Source organism: Mastigoproctus giganteus, chromosome 14 (genome assembly GCF_048544385.1).
Source record: "Mastigoproctus giganteus isolate SK-2022 chromosome 14, ASM4854438v1, whole genome shotgun sequence".
NCBI lineage: Eukaryota > Metazoa > Arthropoda > Arachnida > Uropygi > Thelyphonidae > Mastigoproctus > Mastigoproctus giganteus.
The window spans coordinates 16,204,502-16,226,688 of NC_143588.1; the positions used below are offsets into that span (position 1 = coordinate 16,204,502).

Consider the following 22,187-nt stretch of genomic DNA (forward strand, 5'->3'; position numbering starts at 1 on the left):
GTTCACAATATATCTTCTGTAAGTGAGGATGAAGTCAATTTCATTGTTGTTAATCCATTTGGGCTCTTCAAAGTCCAGTTTCTGTTCACCCTTTTCTTGAAAAAAAGTGCTTATTACTGACATCCCTCAAGATTCTGCAAATTCCACAAGTCTTTCAACTTTTTCATTTCTTTCACCAATTCCAAAATTTCCTACAGTTTCCTTTTCTGCACTGTTTTGTCTCTTTCTAATCTTAGGATTGCAGTCCCCCATAATAATGGTGTAGTGAATTTTCTGTTCGTTATAAGTTTCTCAGTTTCAATGTACATTTCTTCAACTTCTTCATCATCATCATGGCCCGATGTTGGTGTATATATCATTATAACCTTTAATTTGTACCTCTTAGAAATCCTGAGTAATAGTCTTGACACCCTTGGTGATGTACTTTTGAATTCCAAAATGTTGTTTTTTATATTTTTATGGACCAGAAAGCCAACTCCACCTTCACTCTTTTCACTGTTTCCATTTGTGTACAACAAATTTCTACTTGATAAACTTATAAGTGATTCATTTCTTCTTGTTGTTTCAGCCAAGTCAATGATATTCCAATTCACATCTTCTAATTTCTTTTCCAGTTCTAATATCCTATCTTCACCGATGAGCAAAAGTTCTGCTAGTGTGTGAGTAACCAACTATAAGTTCCATTCAATATATGGAAAGTCAAAATCCCCCTTTATAAGACATTCTGATTTACTGGCCCACTCTATTTCTCTGTACAGTTTTTTGGTGTACTCATCATAGTCATTCAGCCTATAACACATTCATACTCTCATTTATATATTCCCAGTGCTTATATCACACCAAACTGACTCAAAGTTGCACTGGACGCTCATATGAACCATATGCACTACCTTAGATTGTATGTTCTTGTTAACTAGGAGCATAACCCCTCCCCCATCTTCCTGTCCTGTCTGTCCTTTCTGTATTCCTGTCTGAATGTGTTATGATGGATGAAACAAGGTAAATGAGTGATTGTGAACTGTTAGAAATACCAGACTACCCCTAAATAAGTTTATAAAAAAAAAAGTATGTACTGTGTAATTGTCAGTATGATTGATAGCTGTATACGTGAGAGGAATAAATGTTTAGTGTGTGTGTTGTTCTAGCAGGCCCCCTTCAAATTGTACTGCAATGGGGGCAGCCTACATGTAACACCCTCCTCCCCTGCATTGCTGACATCATTTCCTCTAATTTGTGGCATGGAGCGAGATATGCTGACAACAGCTACAACAGGTCTGGGCAGTGTGGGATTATTCATAAAGAACCACTGTCCTCAGTGTGATCTCCTTCCTTAAAATAGGGCACCCTAGTTCTGTGTTTTGTTGCCAATTACACATACTCCCCTCCCCCATCTCCCACCCATACATTTCATGTGGTAGACCCTACACCACAGATCTTTTAATTTTTTTTCCAGGACCCCCCCTTCTATTCTTTTAACTTCCTACTTCTTGGTGGATAGCTTTCCTATCATCTGCCCTTAACCTTTTTTCTCTGCTTCTTCCCCCTCCACTGTCATCCGCTTCTAGACGGTTTTTTTTATTAACTAGGAACCCCCCCCCCCCAAGTAAATATACCCTGGACTATATCTGGCAAGCTCAGACACAGTCTAGGGTTCACCTTGCCAGAATCTTTCTCCTACTGTACCCGGCAGCTTCCCTGAGGCTGTGGACAGAAATATGAGGTCCCACTAGGAGCCCTGGTGGCTAAATTAGCATTAGCATTGGTAGAGGCATATGATGACCCCTCCGTTCGTTCGAAATCCAGCTGAGCCTTAAATTTGTTTAGGCTATCAACTTCAACAACAAGCGATGGGAGTCTATTCCACAAACCAACTGCCTGCTGGCTAAAGGCAAATTTCTGCACATCTATCCGACATCCGTCCTTCCTCAATTTGAATTTATGCCCTCTCAGGTGATTATTCTGAGCAAGAGGAAGAATCCCATCAGCATTGAGCATGCTCAAGCCATTCAAAGCCTTATACGCCTCTATCAGATCACCTCGCCGATGCCTAGTCTCCAGGCTCTGTAATTTGCAAAACTTAAGCCTTTCTTCGTAAGAGCAACCCTTTGTTCCATTCACTAATCTTGTTGCCCTTCTCTGTACTCATTCCAGCAGCTCTACATCCTTCTTGAAATGAGGCCTCCCAGACCTGTATACAGTACTCAAGGTGTGGCCTGACCAATGCCTTATACAAGGGAATAATCACATCCCTGTCCCTGCTAGAAAAATTCCTGTATATCATTGACAAGACACCATGAGCTACTCTTGCAGCCCATCTGCACTGCTCAGAGAACTTCATATCTGCCTGCACAATTACCCCCAGGTCCTTTTCATTCTCTACCACTGTCAGCGTAGTACCACAGAGTTGATACGTTGATCTGGGGTTACTGTTTCCCATATGTAGTACTTTACATTTGTCAATGTTAAACTTCATTTGCCACCTCTCAGCCCATCTGCTCAACCTTTCCAGATCCTGTTGCAGCAGCATAGTATCAGTAGTGTCCTTAACAACCCTGCCAAGCTTTGTATCGTCTGCAAACTTGGACATTAAGCCTGATACACCATCATCAATATCATTTATAAATACAGAAAACAACAATGGACCCAACACTGAACCCTGAGGAACTCCACTAATAACATTAGTCCACGTTGAGCAGTGTCCATTGATTACCACTCTCTGTCTTCTGCCACTCAACCATCCCTTTATCCATAGCAGCAATTTGCCTCCAATGCCACACTTCTCCAATTTGTGCAGCAGTCTTCCATGCGCAACAGTATCAAAAGCCTTTCTAAGATCCAAACATATAATATCAAAGTTATTCCCTGCATCCAGTTCTTTTGTGACTACATCATAGTATCCAATCAAATTGGTCAGACAAGACCTGCCCTTAACAAAACCATGCTGTGTCTGAGCTATAACTGAATTCTTGTCCAGATGATCCTGCAGTGCTTCTTTAACCAGTGCCTCCATTAATTTTCCTGGAACCAAAGTTAAACTAACAGGTCTATAATTACTTGTGTCAGCCTTTGATCCTCCTTTGTGAATTGGGGTTACATTTGCACACCTCCAGTCCATGGGTACCTCCCCTGAGTCCAAAGAAGCTCTCATAATTATGGCTAGGGGTTTGCTTACTTCCTTTGCTGCCTCCTTTAATATAACTGGATAGATCCCATCCACCCCGGGTGCCTTTTTTATGTTTATCCTCAACAATTTCTCCTCCACTTTCCTCTCAGTTTTTAGAAAATAATCTAGCTCACTGCCAATGTTTACTTCACCTACGACATTCCCCTTCCTGAATCACTCCTCATGTGTGAATGTAGATGCAAAATACTCATTTAGATTGTTAGCCACCTGAGCTGGATCCTCAACTGTTGAACCATCAACATCCAGTGGACCAATCTGATTCATCCCTTTCCTTCTTGAGTTTAAATAGGTAAAGAACTCTTTTCTGTTTTTCTTTGCGTCCTTTGCCAAGGATTTCTCATAATCTGCCTTTGCCTGCCTAATCTCCTTTGTGACTTGGTTACAGACCAACATATCTATCATAGGCTTCCATGTCACCCATTAATTTGTATGTATCCCATGCATTTTTCTTCTCTGCCATATGTCTCATTAGTTCATCTGACAACGATTTAGGCCTGAACCTTGAACAATATTTCTTGGTTGGTATGTAAAGCCTGGTAGCTTCCAAGTTCCTTGAATGCTTCCCATTTTGAATTTGCTGTTGGTAACATCATCAGTTGGTCCCACTGTATAGAATTTAAATACTGTCTCAGACCATCATAGTCGCCTTTACGAAAGCAAAAACCCTTCCCTTTACCTCTGATGGTAGTTACCTCCTTGAGTAAATCCCACTTCAGCACACTGTGATCACTGCCACCCAGTGGTTCCTTTATCTGCAGATTCCTAATGCATGAAGAATCAGTACTGATAATCAGATTAAGAGTATTACTCCCACTAGTTGCCTCCCGAACATGCTGGTGTAGAAAACAATCATCCAATAAATCCACAAAAGCCTTGCTAGTGTGTGAGTGACCAACCCACAAATTCCAGTCAATATCTAAGAAATTAAAATCCCCCATTATAAGACTCTCTGATTTACTGGCCCATTCTATTTCCCTGTACAGTATCTTATTATACTCATCAGAGTCATTAGGCCTATAGCACACTCCTACTCTCAATTTTGATTTACCTATGCTTATGTCACACCAAACTGAATCGACACTGCCCTGTCCATCAATGTCGACTGGCTTCACTTCCTTGGATTTTATGTGTTTTTTAACTAATAGCATAACCCCTCCTCTCCTCCTGTCCTGTCTATCCTTTCTATACACATTGTACTCCCCAAATTCCAGTTCTGCATTCCTTATATCTGTGTGACACCACGTCTCTGATATCCCAACAATATCTGCCTTTGATGTTTTGAGCAATAGCTCAAATTCATCAAATTTATTTACTAAACTCCTAGCATTGGTGTACACGCAAGTATACCTGCACCTGTTTCTATTCTTAGCTAAATTCCAGCGGAACAACAATCGAAATACTATCTCTGGCATTTACAGAGTCTTTATTGTATCACAAAGTATACTTCGTAGTTTGTAGGAGGAACCCACAGCGCTGCTAGAGAAGAAACTCTATACTACATCCTTTCTGTATACATGGATTCCCCCACCCCAGTGCCACTTGACAAGCAACACTATACACTGTGGTTTTTTTGTATACATTGTACTCCCCATATTAAAATTCTGCATCCCAAGTATCCGATATTCCTGCAATGTCTGCATTTGATGTCTTGACCAGCAAGTACACTTGAACCTGTTCTTACTCTTAGTTACTCTAACATAGCCCAGATATTTCCTTCTTCCATGATGACCCACAGTAAGCCTGAAATTCCTGGCACTTTGCTTACCAGGCTGCTGCACATTCCAGTAGAAGCAGTGCAAGAATTACTTTTTTTTTCTGCCTGTGACTATTTTAATTATATTAATCTGTGTATCACCCCAAGCTAACAGTTTTCCAACCCACCTAAAACTGCCTCCCAGCAAATGTTTGCACCCTTTCTGCTTAAGTGTATCTCATTCTTGTAGAAGCAGTCTCTCCTGTTAACAAGCACAGACCATTCTGAAAAAAATTAGCATAGAACCCTAACTCGTGACTCTTTCTCAGCATTGTTCTGTACTTATTTAGTAAGTCCTCATATCTCCTAATCTTAAGCTTTAGTGCCAATGTATCAAAGTGCCAAGTGTACGACAATATCACCTCTTGTGACATTAAAAGGTGCCATGTGCTCTACAATGTCATCACCTTTTGTCCCTGGAAAACATACCTTGGTCCACCTATCCTTTTGCACAATAATTTTCTCATTTCTTGACAACAGAGTCACCGACAATAGCTACTCACTATCTATGACTGTTTACTTTATCTTCTCAAATTCTTTGCATCAAAAGCATAAAGGCATCTCCTGTGGCTCTATTATGTCCCCACAGAGTAAGCTCTGCATACCTGTCAAATACAGCACAAATGACAAGACCCTGATTTATAGGAGAACTGTCCTCGGCAAACCCCAAGCCAAAGTATTATCAGGGCTGTCAGCTTGGCTTTAGATTGAAATTTACAGCACTATACCTCAATATTATCACCATAATACTAAATAATACATAAGTACAATAAAAATGCTTCACTATTACCACTTACTACAGCAATTACACTTTAAAATTTATAGTTTTTAGAATGTACAATAACATTTAAAATATTAATTTTTATTATTATTATTTTTTTTGTCCTCGCCTTTTTCCCATTATATATATGAGGTCAGCATTTTTACTGTTTTTGGCATGAAATTTTTACAGCCGGATGCCCTTTCTGATGCCAACCCTCACCCTTTATCTGGGCTGGGGATATGCAGTGGTCATTCCCTAACCTTCGCACCCTCCATTTTTGGTGGTCACAGGCACGAACCCTGGTCTAATCAGGAAGCGTATGCTACGCACTGCTGCTCCTGCCCACCTGGCTATGGAGGTGCCACTTAAAATATTAATTATATACCTATCAAATTAGATAAAAGTATATTAAAGAGTGTTTATATCAATGCAATATACACAATGTCGGCAAAATTCTCTCTTATTTCAACTATCATTTCTGTGTTAATTTCCAGCTCAAGTAAGAAAAATTTCACCTATTTAATCAGATAAATAACTTCACTACAAATGTGAAGCAAAAATATATCAAAAATTACATAAATTTTAAGAAATTAGCTTAGCACAGATAAGAAGTCATGACCACAAAACAGCTAGCCTCATTAGTTTATTCACATTTTCACTTAATTCTTACTTTAACTCCTTCAGTATTCATATTACTTCAAACTAAAGTGATAAGCATAATAAAGGCATTTATAAAGATAAAACAAATGATAAAGATGTCATTAAGCTATATTACCTCTTTAGAATAGGCACATTTTCTTGTCCAGGTTTAAAATCAGCACGACTACAAAGACAAGACACTCGGGATATTGACTTCCAGCCTATAGAACTTTTGTCATATTGAGCACCTATAGAGAAATTGCATTTAATCACTTAATAATATGGATACCTTCTTATTCAGTTTAAAAAAAGGAATATTTTATAGTTTGGTTTCAAAATGCTGCTATTTCAAAAAAAAAAAAAAAAACACTATAATATAATAGGTATACAGTATAAACCAGAGCTACGATGCTCAATACGTTCTACGTTGTTTCAATATTTGGAAAAGAAAAAGAGAAATTTACCTCAATATGATACGTAGAACACTTCTGTATGATACTCTTCAGAAATTAAAATGAATAAAACATTAAGACAAAATGATTATAGTAAAAAAATAAATTGAATACAATTAAAAAATCAATCAAACACAATTAAAAATAATTAAAATTTAATTTTAAAAAGTTTTAAAAAGTAAATTTTAAAAAACGATTTTCCTTCCTGAAGTTGACAATGCTTTTCGACCGTATGTCATGATCACAGGAATGAAAATTACTTAGTACATGTAAGGCAAGAATCTTAAATAGATATTATTATTCTTTGCGCATGCACATAAAAGACCACAAATTGGAGATTTGATATGGCTGGTAAACGTTAATAAAATTCTCATGTAATTTAATTTCGACAGTTTCTGCAATTAATAGTCTTGTACAATTACGTTGGACACTTAAGTATTTTGGCCTCATTGAATAAAAATGTATGTTTTTCATTAACGCTATGAAAGGATAATTCTGACGCTGCTGAATTATCGAACTAAGAACACATGCTGTTTAACACGAAAAATCAGAGGAAACTGCAAAGATCCTTGGTAAGATGAGTTGCATTTCCGCAAGAAATGTTACATACCAGGTCATTTATTTGTGTTGTGAAAGAGGAAAGAACTGAACGATTGTTCAGTATAGCATGTAATTTCCATATTGGTTTGGCCACAATCTTAAATTCAGTATCTTTAAAGAATGTGTTAAGCTGTTTGGGCCACTGTTCAATGTCTGGGACAGAAATAAAGTATTTTTTTTGATACTACTATTGTTGGTTGGTGTAGTTTTTTGTATCCTATCCTTAGCTTGTACTCTAATTCATCATTCTTCTTTCTTGCTTTCTTGGTGATCTCTCTCTCTCTCTCTCTCTCTCTCTCTCTCTCTCTCTCTCTCTCTCTCTCTCTCAGGGTAACATGGGATTTTTTTTGGCTGGTGCGGCATAAGCCTCAGGCTTCCTTGCACCATATAGCTAATAATAATAATAATAATAATAATAATTCGGTTTATAGTAGCAAGGGGGTAACCCCTGTTTCAGAATCTGTTGGTTAATATCTGTATTTCTGAGTCTAAAATGTTTTTGAATATTTATAGGCATTGAGAAATTGATTAAAGCTAATAGACCTCTTGTAGGTGAACAGCTGATAGCTATTATAATGCAGAAGCATAATGGTGTTTCTTGGTAGATTAAGATAGATTAAATTAAATTTGATTGGATTTTATTTGAGTACCGAGTAAGTGTGAAATTCAGAAAATTTAATGACTTAGTAACCTTATTTTCCCTTTCCAATGTAGAATTGAATTTGGGATGAATATTATTAAATGAATGTAAAATGTCTTGGATAGTGCCACTATCAGTAATAACATGGACATTGTCTAAATACCTCCCATGATATGTGATACGGGTAGAAAACACGTCAAATGTATACGCTTGATTGTTGAGAGATAGACCTCCGATATTAAGCCGATTAAACTTAATCCCATTGGCAAACCAAAAATTTGTTTGTATACTTTGTCTTGAGGTGATATAGTTAGCGTCAACTAAGAGTTTACTTTAACTTTCCAGATATTGATTGGAACTTGTGAGCTGATCACCTGCACACTAGCAACATTTTTGTGGATTTATTGGAGGATTGTTTTCTACAGTAACATGTTCGAGGGGGCGACCAGAGGGAGTAATACTCTTGATCTGATTAACAGCAGTGATTATTCATGCATTAAGAATTTGCAGATAAAGGAACCATTAGGTGACAATGATCACATCACAGTGTATTGATGTGGGTTTGTTTGTTATTTGGTTTTTAGGAGCATTAGCAACTAAGGCCATATTGCTCCGGGATATGTGGTGGTCATTCCCTGACCTTTCCGCATCCTCCGTATTTGGTGGTGACGGGCTCGAACCCCGGTCTAATCAAGAAGTGTGTGCTACACACTGCTGCTCCTTCCCACGTGGCTATGGAGTCGCCTACTGATGTGGGATTTACTTAAAGATGTAACTACCATCAAGGGTAAAGGGAAGGGTTTTTGCTTTCGTAAAGGAGACTACAGTGGTGTCAGACAGTTTTAAATTCTATACAGTGGGATCAACTGATGATGTTACCAATGGTGAATTCTAAATGGGAAGCCTTCAGGGAATTAATCTTGGAGGCTACTAGGCTTTTCATACAAACTAAGAAATACTGTTCAAGGTTTAGGACTAAATGGATGTCATATGAATTAATGAGGCTCGTGGTAGAGAAGAAAAATGTATGGGATGCATATAAATTATCAAGGGGACACAGAAGCCTACGGCAGATATAAGCTAGTCTGTAATTAAGTCATAAAGGACGTTAGGCAGGCGAAAGCAGATTACAAGAAATCTTTGGCTGGGATACAAAGAAAAATCAGCAAAGACTTCTTTACTTATGTAAGCTCTAGAAAGAAGGGGATGAATTAGATTGATCCACTTAACACAGATGGTTTGGCTATTGATGATCCGACTCAAGTAGCTGATAAACTGAATGAGTATTTTGCATCTACATTCACACACGAGGAGTTATTCAAGGATGGGAATGCCAGAAGTTTATCAAATTCTAACAGGGAGCTAAGTGATTTTTTAATAACTGAGAGCATAGTGGAGGAGAAATTTTTGAAGTTAAACATAAAAAAGGCACCTGGAGCAGATGTAATCTATTCAGTTAAATTGAAGGAGGCAGCAAGGGAAGTTAGCAAACCCTTAGCCATAATTATGAGAGCATCCTTAGATTCAGGGAGGTCCCCATGTGCAAATGTATCCCCAATTCACAAAGGGGGGAGGTGAACAGGGTGACACAAATAATTATAGACCTTTTAGTTTAATTTCTGTTCCAGGGAAAATAATGGAGTCACTGGTTAAAGAGGTAATACAGGATCACCTAGACAAGACTGCAGTAATAGTTCAGATACAGCATGGGTTTGTTAAGGGGAAGTCTTGTCTGACCAATTTTACTGGATAATACGATGTGGTCACAAAGGAACTGGATGCAAAAAATAATTCTGATTTCATATACTTTGATTTCAGGAAAGCTTTTGATACTGTTACACATGGAAGACTGCTGTACAAATTGGAGCAGGATGGCATTAAGGGCAAGTTGCTGCAATGGATAAAGGGAAGGTTGAGTGGGAGAAGGCAGAGTGTGGTAATAAATGGACACTGCTCTACGTGGACTAATGTTATTAGCGGAGTCCCCAGAGTTTGGTGCTAGGCTCATTGTTGTTTTGTGTATTTATCAATGATATCGATAAAGTTTGATCAAGTTTGCAGATGATACAAAGGTTGGCAAGGTTGTTAATGACATTAATCACAGTATGCTACTGCAACAAGATCTTGAAAAGTTAGGCTGATTGGCTGAGAAATCGCAACTGAAGTTTAATGCTGGCAAATGTCAAGTACTGCATATGGGTAAAAGTAACACAAGAGAAACATACCAATTGTGTGGTACTACACACTCAGGGAGGTGGAGAATGAAAAAGACCTGGGGTAATTGTGCAGTCAGATATGAAGTTCTCTGAGCAGTAGAGATGGACTGCAAGAGCAGGTCATGGAGTTTTGTCAATGATATATAGGAATTTTGCTAGCAGAGACAAGGAGGTGATCATCCCTTTGTATAAGGCAATGGTAAGGCCACACCTTGAGTACTGTATACAGTTCTGGAGGAAAGATGTAGAGTTGCTAGAACATGTACAGAGAAGGGCAACAAGACTGGTGAGAGGAACAAAGGGGTGCACTTACAAAGAATGGCTTAAGTACTGCAAGTTTCAGCAACCAGAAACTGTCACCTGCAAGGTGATCTGATCGAGGTGTATGGTTTGAATGGTTTGAGCAGGCTCAGTGCTGATGGGATACTTCTGCTTGCTCAGATTAAGAACCTCAGGTGGCATAGATTCAAATTGAGGTAATACAATTGTAGAATAGATGTGCAGAAGTTTGCCTTTAGCCAGCGGGTAGTTGATTGCTGGAACAGACTTCCATCTGTCGTTGTGGAAGTTGATAGCTTAAATAAATTTAAGGCTGAACTAGACAAACATTTGGAGTGACCAGATGGGTGAAATGGGAAAGTATTTTTATTTAATTTTTTTTTTTTTTTTTTTTGGCTGATGCTGTATAAGCTTCCTTTCTTGCATCATATGCCTCAATTAATGCTAGTGCTAACCAGGAGTTCAAATTCAGCCATTTTATGACAACACTCCTGATGTGACTTCTGATTTTTAACTGTACAAGTTAATAAAATTATTCTAAAAAAGGAATTCGGTCTATCTGTTACTTTCTTTTTAGAGTTGTGATTTATAAGGGAGGTTATTACTTTTGAATAGATTATAATATTATTTGCAAGAAATGGAAGCCTGTGAAAGAAGAAAAGGATGGGTTATCAGGTCTTCAAGGGTTCTGTCACAAATCAAAATGTTTAATATAGCCTAGGAAGTTTAAATTGGATGCTAAATATATATAAAATGGATTGACAAATCTGACATTACAAGCCAGAACTGGCAAGGCTACAAAAATGTCACATATGCAAGAGTGTGGGAGGGGGGAAGAAATGGCTTGACAGAAAAATATTGTAGTAAAAAAAGTAAACAAAAGAAAAAGATAGTAATCCTTGAAGCAGACCAAAGCTGACATTCGGGCTATCTACATATTGAATGTTGGAGGTACCATAAATCGTTATTTTAAAAAAAACCTAAGTATTTATATCTAAGGTTTCCTTTCACACACTGTTTCATACATATTAACTGTGTAACCAAATTACATGAAAAGGTGTAACTAAAAAATCCAAGTTTATGGATGATACAAATGTTGGTAGAATGGTTGATGAGTGGAATCAAGGAATACTATTTCAAGACCTAGAAAAATTAGGCAGATGTGCAGAGAAGTGTTAAGTGAGATTCAATGCTGATAAATGCCAGATTCTGCATACAGAGAGCAGTAATCCTAGAATAACATAACAAATGGGTGGTGTTACCCACTCAAGGTGGAGAAAATGAAAGAATGTTGTTGTTGTTGTTATTTGGTTTTTTAGTAGCATTAGCAACTAAGGCCATATTGCTACAGGGATATGCGGTGGCCATTCCCTGACCTTTCCACATCCTCCGTATTCGGTTTGTTTGTTTGTTATTTGGTTTTTAGGAGCATTAGCAACTAAGGCCATATTGCTCCGTGATATGCGGTGGTCATTCACTGGCCTTTCCGCATACTCCATATTTGGTGGTGACGGGCTCGAACCCCGGTCTAATCAAGAAGCGTGTTCTACGCACTGCTGCTCCTTCCCACCTGGCTACGGAGGCACCCTCCGTATTCGGTGGTCACGGGCTCGAACCCTGGTCTAATCAAGAAGCGTGTGCTAGGCACTGCTGCTCCTGCCCTATGGAAGGCTATGAAAGCGCCAAAATGAAAGAGATCTAGGGTGGATTGCTATCTTATATGAAGTCCTCTGAGTGGTGTACACAGATTGCTAGGACAGCCCATTGGGTTTTGTTCATGTTATACAGGAATTTTTCCAGCAGGAATAAAGAGATGATTATCCCATTGGATAAGGCAATGGTGAGGCCACATCTTGAGTACTGCACGTGCCTCTGTAGCCAGGTGGGAAGGAGCAGCAGTGCATAGCATATGCTTCTTGATTAGACCGGGGTTCAAGCCCATGACCACCAAATACGGAGGATGCCGAAAGGTCAGGGAATGGCCACCGCATATTTCCGGAGCAATATGGCCTTAGTTGCTAATGCTCCTAAAAACCAAATAACAAACAAACAATCTTGAGTACTGCATACAAGTCTGTAAGCCTCATTTTAGGAAGGATGTGGATCAGTTGGAACAGGTACAAAGAAGAGCAACCTGATTAGTGATAATTGGAATAATAGAGTACTCTTACCAAGAAAGATCCAGATTTGCAAATTGCAGCATCTGGAAACTAGGCACCTGCAAGGAAAAATGATTGAGATAAGGCTTTGAATGAAACAAGTAAACTAAATGCTAATGGCATCTCTCTCTCTCTCTCTCTCTCTCTCTCTCTCTCTCTCTCTCTCTCTCTCTCTCTCTCTCTCACACACACACACACGCACGGGAACATAAACTTAAATTGAAGACAGATGGCTGCAAATGGGCAAACATTTGCTTTTAGTCAGAGAATAATTGATTGTTGGAGAAACTACCATCTGGTGTTGTGGAAGTGCAGGAGTTCAATAAATTTAAGAAAGCATTAGAGAAATTATTGGAGAGGATGGACAGATGAGGTAGTTTTTTTTTTTTGTGTGTTTTTTTGTTGATACTATATAAGCTTGCATCCTTTCATCTTTTGCAACTATTAATACTAATATTATTGGGTATCTTGGTACTCATGTAGCAGAATCAGACCTTGCCAAGTATAACAATAATTTAAGCATCAATTTGCCACATTAGTTATCTGGTATATTACTGTTTCCTTTTTTCTTACAAATGTTTTGAAAATAAAGAAAAATAAATTCCATCTTGAAGCACTTCTTGCTTTAGTAAATATACAATGTGAGTAAGGGCAATATGAGATGTAGCCTAACATAATGATGGTGCCTAACATACATATTTTAGTTTGTCTTAAAGGTCAACTGTGTAGTAGTGATGTAATTGCATTAACCAATGCCATGCCTACACAATTTTACATTATTCTAGGATGCAGTGAACAGCATTTTTAAACATACCAGTCTGATCTTCTGTGGTGTCAGCTTCAATTATCTGATTATCAAACCACATATGTGCTACAGTCATTCTGTTCTGTGTCAATGTACCAGTTTTATCTGAACAGATAGTGGAGGTAGATCCCAGAGTCTCTACAGCTTCAAGATTTTTTACCAAACAGTTTTTTGAGGCCATTCTTTTGGCAGTTAATGTGAGGCACACCTACAGAACAAAAACAAATAATATTTTAAATAATTATAAAAACTTTGTTATAAAAATAATTATAAAAACTTTATTAAGAGATAGGAGTTATGGACAATTTCCTACATGCAGGTAACAAGATACATAAGTATGAAAAGTAGAACACTACTCTGCATAAGTCAAAAATAATTTATTAAACAATGGTTGCAGCTCTTTAATGTACAGGCCAAATAATAGTATACTAAATAAATATCATTAAAACCAAAACTAGAAACAGAAAGAAGCAAGTAAGAGAAGGGGAGATTACCATACATTACAGTCAACAGTGGATTTAATGGATTTTTTTAGACTGTAAAATACCTAAATATGATGTAATCACCTCCACAGAGTGACTTATGATAGCTACAAGGTAGAAGACGATTGTGATTGGTCCATGTTGAATGTCTATTGGAGCTAATTTTAGTTTCAAAGAGAGTTTCTCTTCCTAACCATGGACCTCTTCATAGGGAATCTTTTTTCACCTTGCAAAGGTTTTAATGGAAGAATTCAAAAGAACTATCATTTCTGCCTGCACACACACATTCCTAAACTGTAGGTCAGTTTGTCAGTAAGGTGCTCTTAAACTGTAACTACGGCAGGGATAATTTAGATAAATTCCTATCCCATATTAATAACATCCATTCCACTGTTTTGTTGTAAACATCCCATATTAACAATAACACCTTACCCTTCCTTGATGTACTCATTGCGAGAGACAGAGAGAGAGAGACCTCTTTCTGCACGGGAGTTTACAGGAAACCGACTATACTTATACTGTTCTGGATTTCTTTTTTATGCAATCTCCCCAGTGGCAAAGCTAAATCAGTTAAGTCCTTGACCCCGAGGGCCCCAAACTTCTGTAGTGTCCTCAAGACTCAGCCACTGAACTTGACAGGAGCAGAAACATTCTCTAACTCAACAATTATTCGCCAGACTTTAATAACCACATCAACAAGAAATGAAACCAACAGTTAAGGCAACCTAAATGTCAGAAAAGTCTAAGAGAACTCAAAGAAGAAATTATTGAAGATACAAAGATTAACCAAATTATTCCATTATGTGATATTACACTTAATTATATCTTATTCTTTACTATACAGAACCTCAGGAAATATATCATAAGTAATGTACATTACTTCTGATATATTTCCTGAGGTACTGTTTTCAGATTAGACAGGTTGATAATGGTGAAAAGACTGTGAAATTCAAAGGTTTGAATGTCTTCAATGTTATTGGTGTTTAAGGCCTCCAAAACAGGTAAATTTAAGAATAATTTTATCATTAGGATTGTTATTTGGTTTTTAGGAGCATTAGCAACTAAGGCCATATTGCTCCGGGAATATACGGTGGTCATTCCCTGACCTTTCCGCATCCTCCGTATTTGGTGGGCACGGGCTCCAACACCAGTCTAATCAAGAAGCGTGTGCTACACACTGCTTCTCCTGCCCACCTAGCTATGGAGGCACCCTTTATCATTAGGAAATATCCTTTATGGGTTTAAGTAACTATTCCAGAGATTTTCAAAGGGTAAGTGCACATAATTGTTGAAGAAAGGCACCTGGGGTGGATGGAATCTATCCAGTTATATTAAAGGAGATGACAAAGGAAGTAAGAAAACCCTTAGCCATAATTATGAAAGCATCCTTGGACACATTCAAATTAAGCAAGGACAGATGTAGAATAGATGTGCGGAAATTTGCCTTTAGCCAGCGGATGGTTAATTGCTGGAACAAACTTCCATCTGTCGTTGTGGAAGTTGATAGGTTGAATAAATTTAAGGAGGAACTGGACAGGCATTTGGAGGGAATAGTGTGATTTTTTTTTTTTTTTTTGGCTGATGCTGCATAAGCTCATACACTTGCTTTCTTGCATCACATGCCACTACTACTACTACAACATGGGAGGTACCCACGGACTGGAGATGTGCAAATGTATCCCAATTCACAAAGGGGGATCAAAGGTTGATGTGAGTAATTAAAGACCTGTAAGTTTAACTTCTGTTCCGGGGAAAATAATGGAGTCACTGGTTAAAGAAGCACTACAGAATCATCTAGACAAGACTGCAGTTACAGTTCAGACACAGCATGGGTTTGTTAAGGGAAAATCTTGCCTGACCAATTTGATTGGACACTACATCGTGGTCACAAAAAAACTGGATGTAAAAAATAATTTTGATTGAGTATAATGTAGTATTTTGGTCAGAATCTTTGATGACAGAAAGACCTAATCTCAAAATAAGTTAGACCATCTGGAAACAGGATTAAAGCTCCTTTAATTAACCATTTCTGGGAATGAAAGAACTTTAATGCACCTTTCAATGCTTTATGCAGAATATGATAAGCATACCAATAAGCTATCTGCATTTTCCCTGCTGCTTGATGAGTTTGATTTCGTTTTACTACAGGAAACCTGGCTTATGCATAATAGGCAGCTTCAGTGATGAGCTATGAATATTTTAACAATGGGCTCAGTTTTGCCAACTTTTTGATGTGAAACATCCTTGGGGGTACTTACTGAGTAAATCTTATTGGTCACGGAAGGGATGTCATCTGCTAGAGGCACTTCTCACGCTCACACCACTCTGTGCCAAGCACTCACTAATAGTGTGATTAGAGCACATGATGCATTTTTCGTGACTGGTACATCTCGAGTTCTAACGTTTTAGAATTTTTGAATAGTATGACTTCACAATCATACTTCCTGCAACTGACAGCTGCATATATAGTTTCAACTACAAGATTGGGTACCTCAATCGATGCTGTTTTCCAGAGACATTTAGATACGTTGCAGTCACAAGTATACGTCTCTTACTTTAGTTATCATAAATCCATTGTATCTTGTCTTCTGGAAATTTGTGAATAATCAATATAATATTTTCAATACAAAAGCTCTTTTACTTCGTAATCAATATATAGAAATCAAAATACCTAAAAGAAACGTGAAAGATGTTTCACATAAAATCATCTAACGTGCGTGGTCGGCACATGAGCCACTTTTTTATTCTTTTTCTTACAACTAGGGAAATATAATGGATACATTTTTTTCATAATAAAATTTTAATACTGCGATATAAAAAATAACATGAAGTATTTCAAGTATATCACAAATAACAAAACCACCACAAAACATTCTACAATATAAAAACAAACATTACATGAATAATTTTTGACAAAATTATTGACAAAAAAAATGTTTTTGACAAAATTTTTATTTCATATTTTATTAAAAAAATTAAATTTCTTATTTGTTTTTCATGCATTGGCTCTCATGCCTCTTGCCATGGAGACAAAAGTTCTTTCATATTCCACGATTTCGGGTAGCACATGTTTAAACTTTCTTTCAATTCCTAATCGTCAATGATATAATTATTTTTCTCATTTAATTTAAAATTATTTTGTTGCATTAATAACTGATACTTTAAGGACAAAACAGTGCAGTTTGTTAACCTGTCACAAAGTAATTTTTTAAATGTGTTCTTACTTTCCATTTTGATTCCTTCAAATTCTTTCAACTTCAACATGCTCTCAAGTTTAGCTTTGTAATTCCTCAAAATTTTTCAAATTAACAATAGCATTGATAGTTTGCATAATTAATTTACCTGCTTTTACTATAGTGATTCTGCGACTTTGTAAAGCTTCTGAAAGGTAAGAGAGCTTCTGCAAGGATATCGATCATTAGTGCTAAATCATTAAGAAATTCCAGATTTAGAAGTCTGTTTAATAATCCCAAATATTTATCTTCTGATTCAAAATGAAGGAGGCAACTAGAGGAAGTAATACTCTTGATCTGATTATCAGTAGTGATTCTTCATGCATTAAGAATCTGCAGATAAAGGAACCACTAGGTGGCAGTGATCACAGTGGGCTGAAGTGGGATTTACTCAAAGAGGTAACTACCATCAAGGGTAAAGGGAAGGGTTTTTGCTTTCTTAAAGGCGACTACGGAGGTTTGAGACAGTATTTAAATTCCATATGGTGGGACCAACTGATGACGTTACCAAAAGCAAATTCAAAATAGGAAGTATTCAAAGAATTAATCTTGAAAGCTACTAGGCTAAGAAATATTGTTCAAGGCCTAAATGGATGTCAGATGAACTAATGAGACATGGCAGAGAAGAAAAATGCATGGAATACATATAAATTAATGGTTGATGTGGAAGCCTATGGTAGATATAAGCTGATCTGTAACCAAGTCACAAAGGAGGTTAGGCAGGCAAAGGCAGATTATGAGAAATTTTTGGCAAAGGAAGCAAAGAATTCTTTACATATGTAAACTCTATAAGGAAGGGGATGAATCAGATTGGTCCACTGGATATCAATGGTTCAACTGTTGATGATCCTGCTCAGGTGGCTAACAAACTAAATGAGTATTTTGCATCTACATTCACACATGGGGAGTTATTCAGGGAGGGGAATGCCAGAGGTGAATTAATTCTGGCAGTGAGCTAGATGATTTTGTAATAACTGAGAGGAAAGTGGAGGAGAAATTATTGAAGTTAAACATAAAAAAGGCACGTGGGGCAGACGGAATCTATCCGGTTATATTAAAGAAGGCAGCAAAGGAAGTAAGCAAACCCTTAGCCATAATCATGAGAGTTTTCCCGGACTCAGGAAAGGTACCCATGGACTGGAGATGTGCAAATGTGACCCCAACTGAGGAGGAAGGGCGACAAAAGTAGTTATAGACCTGTAAGTTTAACTTCTGTTATAGGGAAATTAATGGAGGCACTGGATAGAGAAGCACTGCAGGATCATCTAGACATGACTTCAGTTATAGCTCGGACACAGCATGGGTTTGTTAAGGGGAAGTCTTGTCTGACCAATTTGATTGGATACTATGATGTGGTCACAAAGGAACTGGATGCAGGGAATAACTTTGATATCATATATTTGGATTTTAGAAAGGCTATTGATACTGTTGCACATGGAAGACTGCTGCACAAATTGGAGCAGTGCGGCATTGGAGGCAAATTGCTGCTATGGATAAAGGGATGGTTGAGTGGGAGAAGTCAGAGAGTGGTAATCAATGGAATTGCTCTTCGTGGACTAATATTATTAGTGGAGTCCCTCAGGGTTCAGTGTTGGGTCCATTGTTGTTTTCTGTATTTATAAATGATATTGATGATGGTATATCAGGCTTAATGTCCAATTTTGCAGACAATATGAAGGTTGGCAGAGATATTAATAATGACACTAATGACAGTACACTTCTGCAAAAGGATCTAGAAAAGTTGAGCAGGTGGGTTGAGAGGTGGCAAATGAAGTTTAACATTGACAAATGTAAAGTACTATATGGGAAGCAGTAACCTCAGAGTAACGTATCAACTGTGTGGTACTACACTGACAGTAGTAGAGAATGAAAAGGATCTGGGGATAATTGTGCAAGCATATATGAAGTTTTCTGAGATGGTCTGCAAAAGTAGCTCATGCTGTCTTGTAAGTGATATACAGGAATTTTTCTAGCATGGAAAAGGAGGTGATTATCCCCTTGTATAAGGCAATGGTGAGGCCACACGTTGAGTACTATATACAGGTCTGGAGGCCTCATTTTAAGAAGGATGTAGAGCTGTTGGAACGAGTACAGAGAAGGACAACAAAATTAATGAATGGAACGAAGGGTTGCTCTTACGAAGAAATTCTTAAATTTTGCAGATTACAGGGTTTGGAGACTAGGCACCTGTGAGGTGATCTGATCGAGGTGTATAAAGCCTTGAATGGTCTGAGCATGCTCAATGCTGATGGGATTCTTCCTCTTGCTCAGAATAATCACCTGAGAGGGCATAAATTCAAACTGAGGAAAGACAGTTGTAGGATGGGTGTGCAGAAGTTTGCCTTTAGCCAGCGGGTAAAGGCAAAAGGCAAAAGGTAGTTGATTGGTGGAACAGACCTTTATCTTTTTGTTGTGGAAGTTGATAGCTAAATAAATTTAAGGCAGAGCTGGACAGGTATTTGGAACGAACGGAGGGATGAAAATCGGAGTGTTTTTTTTTTTTTTTTTTTTTTTTTTGGCTGATGCTGCATAAGCTTGCTTTCTTGCACCGTATGCCTCTACTAATGCTAATGTTAAAATGTTTGTTCAAAGTGAGATAATCCCTCCAAACCGTAATTGCCATTTGTAAGCTAAAAGCTGCCCATCGTGGCCCAAACAGATGACCAACCCTTATAGTTTTCACTTCAAGTCTTTAGCAATCATCCTTAAATCGCACTAGTGCATACAATTTGTTTTTATTTTAAATTATTGCCTGTATTTTGGAACAATTTGTTCACAGTGAAAGCCTCGACATAGTCTCAAAATCTGCCTATATTTCATCTTCAGAAAGTTTATTTAATGTCTCAGTTGCCCTCATCCCCCCCCCACAAAGTTGCTACTGTCACTAGTTCTTTGAATACTGTACAAACTGTCGGAATCACTTGGATATTCAAGTACCATGGCTATGTAAACTTAGACAGGAGAAATTTACTGAAAGGAATGGATCACTTAGTTCCCCGAAAAACAGATGACTGCTTTCTGGAGTTAAGGGGAACCAAAATACAGGTTAACCAGAGGCTATTATCCATATCGGGAATACACCTTGATCTTCTGACTGGCTATGGAATGCATACTGACTTCCGCAACTTCTTCGTAGGTGGGATAAGTGGCTGCTTAGGTTTTACAGGCACCACTTAACATTACGGAACGATAATCCCTTTAACCCTTAATTCATGCTTTCTAACTGCCTAAATTGCTTAAAGGCTAGAGGTGGGAACGATAAACATCACCTTAAGAATATTCTTAAGGTGGCACTGGAACAATGCATACAAAGTTGTCTCTCGTAATCAGTTCGTTATATGGAAATTTCTTTGTTCTCCAGAAACTATTTTAAATGTAATTACCAAGGAAAATTCAAAAAAATTCGCTATAAAGAAGTTTGTTAAACAAAGGTCCAACTGTAATTAAATCAAAAATGAAGCAATTTCTTATAACACAACTGGTCGATTGCGCCATTAAAATGCTGGAGATGGGGCCCCTGCCATAGTTCCGGCTCTGGATACCCAATGATTGAATTAAGGATTTCATCTGTAAAATAAACGATCAATACAACAATGGGGTCACCAATTTATAAAAAAAAATAACAATGGGCTCTTGTGAGCTCACTATAGCTCAGTACTGGGCAGTTTAATATCTTAACTGAAAATTTTGGCTTCAGTTGAATCAGTAATGGTAGAGGGAGCAGAAGAGCAGGAGATGTAGCCATAATATATAGGAACAGCCCGAAACTACAAGGTGTTAGTGAAAGTTCTACCATCTACTTTGAAGCATTATCTGTTGTGTTTTCCTATACAGGTCATCCATTATAGATGTGTATCTAACTACAGATTCTTCAAATGAAACAAGAAGTGAATTACTCTCTTTGCTTGCAGCTAACTTAAATCCCCTCCTACCAACGCTGATGAGGTGATTTTAATATACCTAGCCCTCAGTATGACAAGGCCAAGGACAAACTTCGGGGAACACTGAGGAGTTCTGGCTGATATGAGGAGCATTTGAGTTCAACTAGAGGGGAAAACAGGCCCTTGATCTGTTTCATAATCTGGAAGACCTGAAAACCAATGAGTATCACATCTTTTAATGTGACTAAGATCACAAACCTTGGTTTTGCTTGGAGTGCTGTATGTAGAGACGTGACCTCCAACCTATCTAATGAAGGGATAAAACAAGAAAGGGCAAAAAAAATTTACAAATAAGAGCTTACTTCATAAAATTCTTGAAACTATACTTTGTTCTCCATCAGCTTGCGATAATAGATTAGAACAGTGCCTGCAACATCAGCTAGTGATGTTCTAAACTTCATTGCAGAACAGTTGAAGATGATAGCTAAAAACGATGCCTCAAAGTGAGTTATTATCCCAAAAAAAAAAAAAGTAACTTTGTGGTTTAACAGTGAAGCAAAGCAGACATTTCAACAGAAGCAATGAGCCTACAGATGCTGGTGGAAGATAGAACTACAGAAGGAGCTATATAAGAGAGTCCTGCACCTTCTTCCTGAGGGCAAAAAAGAAATGCATTAATGGATCTCAAAGCAGTTAATGACCTCTAAGAGAACTGCAGTGCAAAATCCCAGAAGTACTATCATAGACAAGGTGATGTTTAAGGAATGATAAATACTGCACAGCAAAGTTCAGTGGGGTACAGAAATTACCAGAGGTAATTTCTGGGTACAGAAATCTCTGTAAACAATTTCTGTAATCTCTGGGTACAGAAATTGTTCTGTACAATTACAGAGATCTGGGTACAGAAATTACCTCTGGTAATTTCTGTACCCAGATCTCTGTAATTTCTGTAATCTCTGGGTAATTTCTGTATCCACTGAACTTTGCTGTGCAATATCACATTAAGCAAACAAGACCTCAACAATGCGATCAATCAGCTCCCTGATAAAGCTATGGTAGAATCAGTTGGCTTCCCCTTGTTAATCGTCGACGTTTGCAACA

General features: G+C 37.8%; 1 protein-coding gene across 2 annotated transcripts in view; it reads right to left on the bottom strand.

Annotated features, from left to right (window-relative positions):
- Positions 1-22,187, bottom strand: part of LOC150074993 (sodium/potassium-transporting ATPase subunit alpha-like) — a 632,142-nt gene that overhangs the window by 363,063 nt on the left and 246,892 nt on the right. For both annotated transcript variants that reach the window (XM_090388637.1, XM_090388636.1), the window contains exons 8-9: positions 13,500-13,698; positions 6,476-6,587 (exon numbers count right to left, since the gene is read on the bottom strand). In XM_090388637.1, coding sequence (XP_090244763.1) covers positions 6,476-6,587; positions 13,500-13,698 — 311 coding nt within the window. The remainder of the gene's footprint in view (positions 1-6,475; positions 6,588-13,499; positions 13,699-22,187) is intronic.